Source organism: Bufo gargarizans, chromosome 1 (assembly GCF_014858855.1).
Source record: "Bufo gargarizans isolate SCDJY-AF-19 chromosome 1, ASM1485885v1, whole genome shotgun sequence".
Classification (NCBI taxonomy): Eukaryota; Metazoa; Chordata; class Amphibia; order Anura; family Bufonidae; genus Bufo; species Bufo gargarizans.
Genome location: NC_058080.1, coordinates 229,270,259 through 229,284,132, shown reverse-complemented (window position 1 = coordinate 229,284,132; position 13,874 = coordinate 229,270,259). Strand labels below are relative to the sequence as shown.

At 39.5% G+C, this 13,874-nt stretch overlaps 1 protein-coding gene across 6 annotated transcripts in view; it reads left to right on the top strand.

Annotated features, from left to right (window-relative positions):
- Window positions 1-13,874, top strand: part of PRDM5 (PR/SET domain 5) — a 275,642-nt gene that overhangs the window by 42,058 nt on the left and 219,710 nt on the right. For 5 of the 6 annotated variants that reach the window (XM_044270343.1, XM_044270578.1, XM_044270496.1 and 2 more), the window contains exon 4: window positions 1,390-1,512. In XM_044270343.1, coding sequence (XP_044126278.1) covers window positions 1,390-1,512 — 123 coding nt within the window. Of the gene's footprint in view, window positions 1-1,387; window positions 1,513-13,874 lie in introns of those variants that run through there. The other variant, XM_044270748.1, reaches the window with a different exon arrangement.

Genomic DNA, 13,874 nt, shown 5'->3' with positions numbered 1-13,874 from the left:
GAGCGGACACCTGAACGCAGGTGTGAAAGGAGCCTAAGGCTAGTTTCACACTAGCGGCAGGACGGATCCGACAGGCTGTTCACCATGTCGGATCCGTCCTGCGGCTATTTCGCCGTGCCCGCGGACCGCCGCTCCGTCCCCATTGACTATAATGGGGACGGGGGCGGAGCTCCGGCGCAGCACGGCGCTGCACGGAGAAAGCCGCCGGACTAAAAAGCCTGACATGCAGTAATTTTAGTCCGGTGGCCTTTCTCCGTGCAGCGCCGTGCTGCGCCGGAGCTCCGCCCCCGTCCCCATTATAGTCAATGGGGACGGAGCGGCGGTCCGCGGGCACGGCGAAATAGCCGCAGGACGGATCCGACATGGTGAACAGCCTGTCGGATCCGTCCTGCCGCAAGTGTGAAAGTACCCTAAGCCAGGTGGTGTTCAATTTTAGACATTTATACTTGTTACCTACAGGAATAAATTTTGTAGTATAATTACCCAACATATATTTAATACTCTCATATATTTAATCTGCATTATTTTGTGACAATAGCTGCTCCCAGTCTATGCCCTGAAGTGCTGCCTTCAACCCAGAGAAATTTAAAATTAAGTGTTTTTGAACCCCCTCTTCCAGCCAGAGTTTGCTTTTTAGACCAAGTTTTTAGCAAACAGTAAAATTTCCAACAAGCTCTGCTTTGTTAGAAATTACAAGATCCAACACAGCATCCCCCTAGTGGAGTTTTCTACAAATTGGTCCATAAAGTAGTCCTGCAGCAAGTTGAGGAATTTTCTTCTCTTTGCAGGTGAGGCAGAACCATGACCCATCAATATCTTGTGAAGTTAAAATCTCCCATTATGATCACTGTACATGTCTCTGTAACCCTTTCTATTTGGAACTTCTATCTCCTCTGCGCTGTTAGGGGGTCTTTAGATATTTCTGCATTTTATATGATGTCTTGTGAATCTCATAAGAAATATTTCTTAGTGACAAGTTATTGGATACAAAGTCAGGACCAAATGGTGTTTTGTACTGTACTTCTGGAGCTTTGAGGCACAGATGCATTTGAGGCCCACAGACTTAACTCCTCATGTGTTTTGAAACCTGGCACAGATGAAGTGTGAATAGTGTAGACCCGCTCATGTAGATGTGTCTAGAATATGTCTATAAAAGTTTTTAGGTCCAAATTCTTTTAGATACAAAGTAACTTTGTTTGTCTTCCCTTGTTTTATAGAAAATACGTTCTTGCTTCCTTAACAACCAAATCAGATAAATCTATATTCTCACGGTATATCCAATTGCCATGAAAATTGTTAATAGGTCTTTTAGGAGCTATGTACGTAGTTTGTTTTGTCAGTGGTTTTCCATTTTTCTTTTCTGAAATAACTTTCTTTTTTCCTCTACAGGTCCGGGGGAATAAAGGAGAAGTACTGTATATTTTGGATGCCACAAATCCACGCCATTCCAATTGGTTACGCTTCGTCCATGAGGCACCGTCCCAGGAGCAAAAGAACTTGGCAGCTATTCAGGTTACGTTTCCTAAATGTATTTGACACAATTGTGTGTAGAACTTAAAAACAACATGCAACTCCACAATGCATTCTTTCAGTATCTTGTGAGATATCATATAGAATTTTCTCACCTATTTATAGATTTAGCACTGATGAGGTTGTAAATGCAATAAAGCATCATGATACTCCGATCAGTGGATATCATCTGGTAATTCAACTGTTTCTAATAAGGGCTTATGCATTCAGCTTAGATTATTAAAGCAAAAGTATATTACTGGCTAATGGAAATAGCGACTGCAGCGCTGCTTCCATTGAAATTAATGTTCTCGGGAATAACTGAACAGTGGAGGTACATGCTGTAGCCAAGAGTAGGCCATCCATACCCCTTTAAGCCATATTTATCAACCAAAACTTTTAGTCACAAAAATTGTCACAATATCATTGTGCCATAGAAAGTGGAGTAACATCTCAATATACAAGTGTTAGGTTGGGTTCACATCACGTTTTTCCTATCCGTTTAACTTATACAAAAAAATGTATATGTTAAAGGAAACCTGTCAGTGGGATTTTGTGTATAGAGCTGAGGACATGGGTTGCTAGATGGCCGCTAGCACATCCGCAATACCCAGTCCCCATAGCTCTGTGTGCTTTTATTGTGTAAAAAAAAACGATTTGATACATATGCAAATTAGCCTGAGATGTGTCCTGTACGTGAGATGAGTCAGGGACAGGACTCATCTCAGGGTAATTTGCATATGCATCAAATAAAAAAAAAATTCACACAATAAAAGCACACAGAGCTATGGGGACTGGGTATTGCGGATGTGCTAGCGGCCATCTAGCAACCCATGTCCTCAGCTCTATACACAAAATCCCACTGACAGGTTCCCTTTAAACAGATGCCTCAGACTGATGCCATGCATCTGTTCACCATAGATTTCCATAAAAAAAAAAAAAGTTAATTGGTTTCACCATTGTAAAAAAAAGTATACTTTTTTTTTACCAGACTCTGCAGGATACAAGAATGTGGTGTGCTATGTTTTTGTATTATTTTTTACTGTATGTATACGTCAAATGAAGGCATAAAACGTGATGTGAACCTAGCCTTAGACTTAAAAATACACCAAATTTATCAAACTTTGTGGAAGACTCCTGCGAAAATAACTTTAACTCCTTAAAGACAAAACCTACATGACACAGCCCCATTTTTCAAATCTCACGCATCTCACTTTACGTGGTAAAAACTGGAATGTATTTACTTTCCCAAGCAATTCAGCGATACTTTTTTTTTTGAACAACATTGTACTTTCTGTTATTGGTAAATTTTGGTCTCTATATTTTGTCTTTCTCTAAAAAAAAATCCCACATTTCATGAAAATTTAACAAAATTTGCAATTTTCCAAATTTGAATTTCTCTGCCTTTAAAACAGATAGCCTTAGCTCACAAAATAGTTAATTATTCATATTTACTATATGTTTAATTTATGTTGGCATCATTGTTTAATCATACTTTTAATTTGGAGAGGTTAAAAGCCTTCTAAATTTTGCAGCAATTTTGCAAATTTTTTCAAGAAAATTTCCAAATCTTATTTTTTTTTAGCACAACATAAGCAGCAGATGTCGCAGTTAGAAATCAAGACGGGAAAAACCAGGGTAAAACCTGCTTTTATTTTCACATTTAGCTACATTCACTGCATCTCGATTTCTAACAGTGATATCTTCCACTGTAGTGAAGTTAATTAAATAAATACATATCTCTAGTTGCTACCTATCTAGACATATACCGGATTTTTCGCCTTATTAGACACACAGACCCATAAGACGCACCTAGGTTTTAGATGAGGACAATAAAAAATAAAAAAAATTCATTACACCTCAAGTCAGACCATAAATCAGATCCCCAATGTTAATCAGACCTCAGCTGACAGCCCCAATCAAACCCCCAATATTAAAAAGACCCCAATAAGACCTCAAATCATCCCCCCAATCAGACCTCAGCTCAGACCCCAAATCAGACCTCTGATAAGAACCCCATGCCTCTCATCAGCCCCCATATCACCCCCTATGCTTCACATCAACTCCATTTCAGCCCCCATGCCTCTCCTTAGCCCCCATATCAGCCCTTATGTCTCTTATCAGCCCCCATAATCATCCCTTATGCTTCTCATCAGGCCCCATAATCAGGCCTTATACCTCTTATCACCATTATGCCTCTCAGCTCCCATTATCAGCTATTATGCCTCTCATCACCATTATGCCTCTCAGCCCCCATTATTAGCCATTATTCCTCTCAGCCCCATTATGCCTCTCATCAGCCATTATGCCCCCAGAAGCCTCATGCTTTATAAAATAAAAAAAACACCTACATCGCGATCCTCTTCCTCCTGCTGCCGGCTATGCTATGATCTGACGCACATAGCGTGCCCTCATTAATTTTAGCCTTAAAGAGGACCTTTCATTACGATAAAAAATCTAAACTAAGTATACAGACATGGAGAGCGGTGCCCAGGGATCTCCCTGCACTTACTATTATCCCTGGGCGCCGCTCCGTTCTCCCAGTATAGGCTCCAGTATCTTAAGATTTTTGGCTCAACTGGGAGGAGCCTGTTCTTGTTCTCCTGGGCGTATCCTTCTCCCAGGCTGGAGTGCTGGCCAATCGCAGCGCTCAGCTTATAGCCTGGGAGAAAAAAAACTCTCAGGCTATGAGCTGAGCGCTGCGATTGGGAGACGCCCAGGAGAACAAGAGCAGGCTCCTCCTGGTTGAGCCGAAAATCTGAAGATACCGTAGCCTATACCGGGAGAACGGAGCGGCGCCCAGGGATAATAGTAAGTGCAGGGAGATCCCTGGGCACCGCTCTCCATGTCTGTATACTTAGTTTAGATTTTTTATCGTAATGAAAGGTCCTCCTTAAGGCTAAAATTAATTGTCACTAAGGGGTTAAAATGCAATTGTGTACCCTGAGTTGTGCACCAATAAGATTTACTTCAGACACATTAAAAAATCTACAATTAAAAAAGTGACATTTTTGGAAGGGTTTTTCCAATTTTAATGTGACTGTTGGGAGATTAAATAACATCTTTAAGAGTAGCCACAAGTCAAATCCATTCAAGTGATATGGCGGATCCACATCCGCTTTGTTATAAGCAGTCAGCACAGATAGATAAAACTTATAGATAGGGATCCTATTGTTAGTTTAGTGCTACTGGGAGGGATAGATGTTCTGTGAAGTGTAATCCACATGATACTAGTAGGTGTAGACTTGAGCTAACAGTCCTGCTGATAGGCCTAGATAAAAATACCCACAGAACAGCTTTGCGCTTGTTGGTATAATGTTTGGTGATTCAATATAGGGAAACTTTCTCTGGTCTGGTTCTATGGTCGGAATAAAAAAAGTTAAGCGAGTCTATTTACTATGTTAAATAATTATATTCAGAAAGCCATCTACCCCTTCCAGCCATTTACATAGAATTTTCACATATAGGGTCTTAGGGGGTAATTTATTAACCTGAAAAATGTTTATATTATATTAAACCTCCTAACTTTTAAAAAGCTCAAAGAAGGATATTATCAGTAAATAACAGTGATAAAAAACTATAAAAAATTGTGTTACATTAAAACAAGTGCTGACCATGAACAATTCATTGACATACACCAATGTTTTTTACATTCATACAAGTTATTATGTGCAAATAATGTGATAAAATATACAATTCAATATTAATAAGACAATTAAAAACACCTGTATACAACCAGTGCTTTGAATATAGAATCACTTACAGCTGATGGGAAGGAACATAGAATACTAACTGCCCAGTGTGTGTAAAGAAACATGGCTCCCAGAGCATCTGTGATTACAGACTGCGCATGTGAGAAATGTACTTAAAGAAAAAACAGGACCTGTGACGTCCAACTGACAAATCACATGGTGCTCACATGATCGCAAGCAGCATCAGAGGCTGTCAGGGAACCCACATAATCAAAGCTATCTATCACATTTGAATCCACAGTCCTGGAAGGTACAATTTTCCAAAGCCACATGACCAAAGATATATAGATATTTAGACAATAAATGAGTGTAGATAACAAACACTTAAAATTCTAAACAGGATGAGTTTAAGAATATACTCGAATCTAAATAATTGTATGTATATCTGGAACTACTGGCTGCCACAGACGACATAGAATCAAGTGTTAAAATAAGTAATAAAGTCTCAATATCATCAAAATAAAAAATGAAAATGTTAATTCCAATCATTCTAATGCGTATACCAAATGTATACAAATAAATATTATTATTTTTAAAAAGAACATAAACACTTAGGGAATGATCAAGTATATTAAAAAAGAAGAAAGTAGACTGCCATGTTCTCCCTCCCGCCAGGGAAGAAGAGCGTAGGAAGCCTATACCAGAATAATAAAAGAATACCAATGCGATAGGTGTCTGTCTATGCCAAGTTCGACACAGGGTCATCTAAAGCAAAGGTAATCATAAAATGAACACTGATCCAAACAGCACCGATGTTCCTCATGTCGTTTATTACACGAGGGGCATCGAAGCAAAAAAATGCGAGTACCACCGTAGTCACGGCAGGACACTCACACTTTAGGAGGATCAGTGTTATATAATGAAAAACCAAGGTCCACCTCCTGTCAAAAAAGCAAACCATATGGAATCCTTAGTAAAGATAAAGTGAAAAGAGTACAAATAAGATAGGCGGTTTTCCTATGCCCTTCCAACACAGGATCAACAGCCCATAGTAAATAAATGAGAAAAGAAGTACCGATCCAAACAGCACTGATGCCCCCCATGCCATACATTATGCACAGGGGGCACCCAAGGCTCAAAATGCAGGTGACACCGTGATCACGGCAAGAGACCTACGTTAAGATGGGTCAGTAAACCAAAAATTGATAATTCCCCAAATAAATATCCCCCAAAAAGTTAAATTGATAATGTGTTAGGGAAAGAATACACATATATTACCAAATAATGACACATAAAAATATATATATATTACTAATTCTTCATATATATGTCGTGTGCAGCAGTCAGACGTCCAGTGATCCAAACTGTAGGTTTAGCAGAAATAATGAAAGGAAGCACTGGTAGTATTCATCCCATTCTTTGCCATTAGAAACTAAAAAATAGAAAAATATATAAATATAAAGATGTATAAATATAATGTAGCACCAAAAGACGAGGATGGAAATAGAAAAAGGTGTCCATAAGGAAGAAGAAATCGGATCAACCCATGATCCAAGGTCTATAATCCACATTGAAATCCACAGGCTTCAAAGTGTTAGGAGTTGTTTTGGATCTCGACACTTAACTGTCCCCTTCTCTACGGGAGATGGAAATGTGGTCTATTATCATACACTTGAGTTCACGTTCCTTGTGTCCAGCATCGGCAAAATGTTTAGATACCAGAAGATCCATCCGTTTCTTCCGGATAGTATACTGATGTTGGTTACAACGAGTTTTGAATTCCAATGTAGTTTCACCGACGTACAATAGTTTGCACGGACATCATAGTACATATATAATGTATGTAGAGTCACATGTTAAAAAGTGTTTGATGACATATTCCTTAGAAGTAATTGGATGGCTAAAACTACTGCCCTTGTGTATATATCGACAGTAAATACAATTTAAACAAGGAAAGAAGCCTAGTTTTTTTGTGTATAGAAAACTGTGTTTCATTTTTTTCTGTGGACCAATGTCAGTGTGAACCAATTTATTCTTTAAGTTGTTAGGTCTCCTATAGGATAATAGAGGAGGGATTTTAAATTCCTCAATCGTATTATGTGCACTGCTCAGAACTGGACAATGTTTTTTAACAATATTCCTAATACAATGGCTATCCTCAGTGTAAGTAATTACCAGATAAATTATTTTAGATGGTTCCTTCACATGTCTTCTTTTCAAAAGATCTGACCTACAATGTGTTTTAACAGTACTGCCATAAGTGTTTAACAATGTATTAGGGAAACCTCTGGACTGGAATGTTTTGGTCATATTATCCAATGTCCTATGGAGTAATTGATCATCATTAACTATTCTTTTTTCTCTCAAAATTTGGCTCAAAGGAAGTGATTTGAACATTGCCCGTGGATGGGCACTGTCAAATCGTAACAATGTATTACGATCAGTTAGTTTTACGTATATATCCGTTTGTAGGTGTCCCTGTTGTAATGTAACCTTAGTACCAAGAAAACTGAGTACCTGTCTGGAGTAATCAAGTGTGAATTTAATATATGTATATATATATATATATATATATATATATATATATACAAAATAATATATATATATATATATATATATATATATAAACAAAAAAAGTAGCAGCACACTACTAAATGCACTAAGAATGGGTAAACAGGTAAATGCGTTAACAGGGTCAAATACATGACGCCAATACTTACTATTAAGCAGGGGAGAAGCTCTTAGCGCATATAATTGATCAAAAATATGTCGGGCCTATCTACCAGACGTCAAGGTAGCTTCTCATCAGATGGGACCTACTCTAACACGGAGTGTCCAGCTCCATTGTTACTCTGATTAAAAGCACCAGGGGGTGGGCGAGGAGTGCTAAGTTCCAAAGAGGATGCCTATTCCTCTATTATACACATACAAAAAAACGGAACAGCACCTCCAGAGACAATCGCAAGTGCAAGCTACCAAGCAACAATGTAGAAAAACTAAAAAAAAGTAGCAGCACACTACTAAATGCACTAAGAATGGGTAAACAGGTTAATGTTTGAACAGGGTCGAATACATGACGCCAATAATTACTATTAAGCAGGAGGGGAGAAGCTCTTAGCGCATATAATTGATCAAAAATATGTCGGGCCCATCTACCAGACGTCAAGGTAGCTTCTCATCAGGTGGGACCCACTCTAACACGGATGAGAAACTACCTTGACGTCTGGTAGATGGGCCCGACATAATTTTGATCAATTATATGCGCTAAGAGCTTCTCCCCTGCTTGAATGCCCTTTTAGTGCCCTCACTCAGTAGTTATGATCCCTTATTGCCAACACTCAATAGTTATGTCTCCTTAGTTTCCCCACATAGTAGTTATTCCTCCTTAGTGCTCCCACACAGTAGAATGTCCCCTTAGTGCCCCCACACAGAATTTATTCTCTTTTTAGTGCCCCCACACAGTAGAATGTCCCCAGACTCCCCATACAGTAGTTATGCCCCCTTAGTGCTCCACACAGTAGTTATGCTCCCTTACTGCCACAACACAGTAGAATGTCCCCTTTTCTGTCTCCTATGTAGTAGAGCTGTACCCTGCATTAATAAAAATAATAATAATAATAATAAAAACAACACTCACCTAGCCCTGTTAGCCCAGTAAATGGAGCTCCTCCTGTTTCACTCAGCAGCAGGCACGATGAAGTGACATTGCTGTGATAAGCACAAAAGTGCATAGGCTGGGAAATGATCATCATTTCCTAGCCTCAGTGCTTTTTTTTTATTCATCCTAGCAGACTCAATAAGGTAACTGCAGGAAGGTTGGGTGGTATGCCTGCAGATAATTATGCAGATCCACCACTGTACATGGAACAAGTGCAGACAAGAAAAATTGTAGATGGGAGATACGGTACTGCACATGGCCAGACACCATAAGGAGATGTGTTGGTGGTTGTGTCTAAAGGTAGGTTTACGCTGCCCGATTATCGGCCAGATTATCAGGGACAAATGTTCCTATGAACACTTGTTCCTGATAACTGGCTGATCTAAAAGTGCCGCAAATCACCAGATGAATCAGTGAAGCAATTATTGCTGCATATCACACTGTCTAAACAGTAGTGATGAGCGGCAGGGGTCATATTCGAATTCGCAATATTTCACAAATATTTTGTCGAATATTCGTAGAATATTCGCGAATTCGAATATTCGTTAGGAGTAGTGTTGATTGTGAATTTTCGTAATATGAATTTTCGTAATGAGAATTTTTGTGATGCAAATTTTCGTAATGAGAATCAATCATCATGAAAACTCTGATCCGATGGTATATTCTAACCCCCAGGCGTTCCCATGGTGACGGGGACGCTTGTCGGGGAGGAGTATGCCAAAGTGGAACAACTCTACATATAAAAAAATAAATAAATACAAGTATTCTAGAAAACTAATATATTTGTTTTTTAGAATATTCGTAATAATAAAAAACAAGAATATATAGCAATATAGCGAATATTCGAAAAAAATAACTAATATAGAGCAATTTAGCTAATATAGTGCTATAATCTTCTTTGTCTAATAGTTATCATTTTTTTCTCATCTGAAGTTAGGAAAAAAAAAAGACAACTATAAAAAAACATTATAGCACTATATTAGCAAAATTGTTCTACATTCGGTTTTTTTCGAATATTTGCTATATTGCTATATATTCTTGTTTTAGAATATTACGAATATTAGAAAAACTAATATATAGCACTATATCAAATATATTAGTTTTTTAGAATATTCGTCTTTTTTTCCATCTGAAGTCATGTTTCCTCCCTGCTTAAGTTTCTTACGCAGGGAGGAATCATGACTTCAGATGGAAAAAAATGCGAAAATTCTCATAACAAAAATTTGCATTATTAAAATTTGCATTTAACACTACTCCTAAAGTCAAAGATATTGCAGCCTTCTCATTGGCCCACAAGCTAGAAGCAGGGAGGGATCATGTGTACTGATTAAAAAAAAATCTCGAATATTTGAAATTACAAATATATATAACTATATTCAAAATATTCGCATATTCGAGATAAAGATTTGCAATTCGAATATTCGTGATCAACACTACTAAACAGCACTCTACTGCCAGAAACAATGCAGCCATATGAGGACAGGCGATATTCTCATCCTCATACTGTGGAGATCACTGCATGTAAATTCAGTGCTTCATCTACACTACAAAGCAAGCAATTGTGTGCTTGATCGCTGCATGTACCATTAATGCAGCATAAGAACAAGCTATGCAAACAAAAGGAAAAGTCATTGGTAAGAGAATATCTGAAGAGGATTTTGATTTGAAGTGAGGTTTTGAAGTGAGATTATCTACAGAGGATCAAGTTCACACCCAAAGTTTTAAATAAATATAGAGGCTTGGATTTTGACTTGGTCACTCCAGAACATTACCATTGCTGAGATATTTTGAGTGCCTTTTCTGTTTAGCATTCCTTTGAGACTTCTTCTGACAAGACTTTTTCAGACTATAGAAAGATGAACATTTTGCAGTAGAAATCTACTCAAAAAGTTGAATGCGTTTTCAAATACTTTCATTGTCTTACCCAGAGTAAAGCAAAAAATGTCCTGTATCTGCATTTTATAATTCCGTTACTCTGTTCTGGCAGAGGAGCAGAGTACTGGAATTGCCAAATTCAGGATAGCTGACACTATTCACTATAATAGGGTCTGTTGGGTTTCCCGTCATGAATGTCGGCTTTCAACCGAAAAATACTGCTGAATGCCGGATATGGCAATTCCAGTGCTGGAACAGAGTATTAGAATGTTCAAATGCATATATGGACAAAGCCTTATTTGTCACCATAGATTGTACCTACCTAAAAATGCTCACATTCCAGTGGTACTGTTAATGACAATTGTAGTGAAATTGTAGTGAAATTTTCAGTATATATTCCTGTGTGCTGTAGTCCATATATCTTGTGAGAACTGTCTTAAGGTAACAATGATGTGCTCATATTGGCACCAACAATGCAGTGTTCTCATGTAACAGAAAACCAAATTATGAAAAAAAAAAAAGATACTGTAATTAATATATAGTATAAGGTTAAAGGGGTTCTCTGGGCTTAACATTTTATTTTATTTTTTGCTATTACATGCTAATAGTACCAAACAAACCGTCATCTCATACAAAAAAAAAAAAATATTAGTTAGTTTAGTTTTTTTTTCAGTAGTATGATTAAGTGGTAAAAATGATTAGTGCCCACCATTTTTGACTGTGGTATTTTATTTGTCCCCCCTATATATTGTTCCTAGAGTCTCCACTGCACAGGGGGCACTGGATGGCACAAGGGGAGCACTGGATGGCACAAGGGGGCAATGGTTGGCACAGTAGGATAAATGGATGGCACAAGGGGGTAATGAATGGCACAATGGGGGCAATGGATGGCACATGGGGGCAATGGATGGTACAATAGGGGAACTGGATGGCACAAGGGGGTCAATTGATAGCACAAAGGGGCACTGGATGGCACAAGTGGGCAATGGCTGGCACAATAGGGGAACTTGATGGCACAGGGGGGTCAATTGATGGCACAAGTGGAACACTGGATGGCACAAGGTGGTACTGGATGGCAAACAGGAGGCGATGGATAATGAATGGCACAATAGGGGCAATGGATGGCACATGGGGCAATGGATGGCACAAGGGGCATTGGATGGCACTAGGGCACTGGATGGCACTGTTATGGGGCACTGTGGATGTTACTGTTATGGGGAACTGTGGATGTCACTGTTATGGGGGCACTGTGGATGTCACTGTTATGGGGGCACCATGGACATGACTGTTATGGGGGCACTGTGGATGTCACTGTTATGGGGGCACTGTGGATGTCACTGTTATGGGGGCACTGTGGACGTCACTGTTACGGGGGCACTGTGGACGTCACTGTTATAGGGGTACTGTGGACGTCACTGTTATGGGGGCACTGTGGATGTCACTGTTATGGGGGGCACTGTGGATGTCATTGTTATGGGCGCTGAGTATAAGTGATAGGGCTCGTGCGCAGAACCATATCTGTTTTGCGGTCTTCAAGTCGCGGATCCACTAAATAAGGTTACTGTCCCTGTGAGATTCACTTTTTTTTTGCAGTCCCATTGAGTTCAATGGGTTTTAGATCTGCATTATGTGGACCAGAATAGGACATGTTCTATCTTTTGCAGAACTGACATACAGATGTGGAAAGCACATGGACGTCATCAGTGTGTTTTTTTTACATTCGTATGTCAGTTCCAGTAAAGACAGAACATGTCCTATTCTGGTCTTCAAAATGAGGACCTCAAATCCATATAACTCAATGGGACTGCCAAAATTGTGGATCGCAAAATGGATACGGGTGTGTGCATAAGGGTTTAGATACACAGCTCAGCAGGCAGGATGTATACAAGATAGGCTTAGATACACCACTCAGCAGGCTGTGTCATACAAAATGGGATTGGATACACATTTTAGCACCTTGTTTATAGAAGATGGGATTAGATACACACTTCAGCAGTTAGTATCATAGTAGATGGGATTAGATATACACTTCAGCAGTTAGTATCATAGTAGATGGGATTAGATATACACTTCAGCAGGCAGTATCATAGTAGATGGGATTAGATATACACTTCAGCAGGCAGTATTATAGTAGATGGGATTAGATATACACTTCAGCAGGCAGTATCATAGTAGATGGGATTAGATATACACTTCAGCAGGCAGTATTATAGTAGATGGGATTAGATATACACTTCAGCAGGCAGTATTGCATACAACAGGATGTGTATCAGGCACACATACAGGATAGGATTAGATACAGATGTTATTGGATACGCCAGGGATGCCCAACCTGCGGTCCTCCAGCTGTTGCAAAACTACAACTCCCAGCATGCCCGGACAGCCTACACCTATCATCTTACAGCAGGGCATGATGAGAGTTGTAGTTTTACAACAGCTGGAGGGCCGCAGGTTGAGCATGCCTGGGATATGCTTGCCGATTCCAGCTGTTTATCACACTCTGGAGATAGTGAGGGAAGAGCCTGTGGACGGTCATTATGGGATTAGATACACCGCTCAGCAGGCTGTATCACACAGGATAGGATTAGATACAGATGTGATTGGATACACTTGCTGATTCAAGCTGTTTTTCACACTCTGGAGATGGTGAAGGAAGAGCCTTCAGACGGTCAGTGATGGGGTTAGATACACAGCTCAGCAGGCTGTATCACACCTGAGAGGGATTAGATACATATGTGAGGGCAGAGCCTGTGGACTGTCAGTGATGGGATTTAGACATTGGGTGAGAAGTAGATTCATGTCTGGGGTGTAGAAAGATGGACACAGGAGTTGTAGTGGGTGAAGGGTGTAGCTGCTGCAGGCACAGCAGACTGGGGGCGTGGCCAGCCTGTGACTCATCTCTGTGCAGTGCAGCCAGGCTTGTGTATCAATAAAGTTATGTATTCAACAAAACAAGAAGGGAAGAAAGTAAACAGATCTGCTAGGATAATGTGATGTCTTCTAGGGGGGAAGGAAAGCTCAGACATGAAAAACAGGTATTGGGGGCCTATGTATGCATGGTGAGGGAGAACATAAAATAAATTTGATTTTGGGACCGGACAACCTCTTTAACCCCTTAAGGACACAGGGCGTACAGGTAC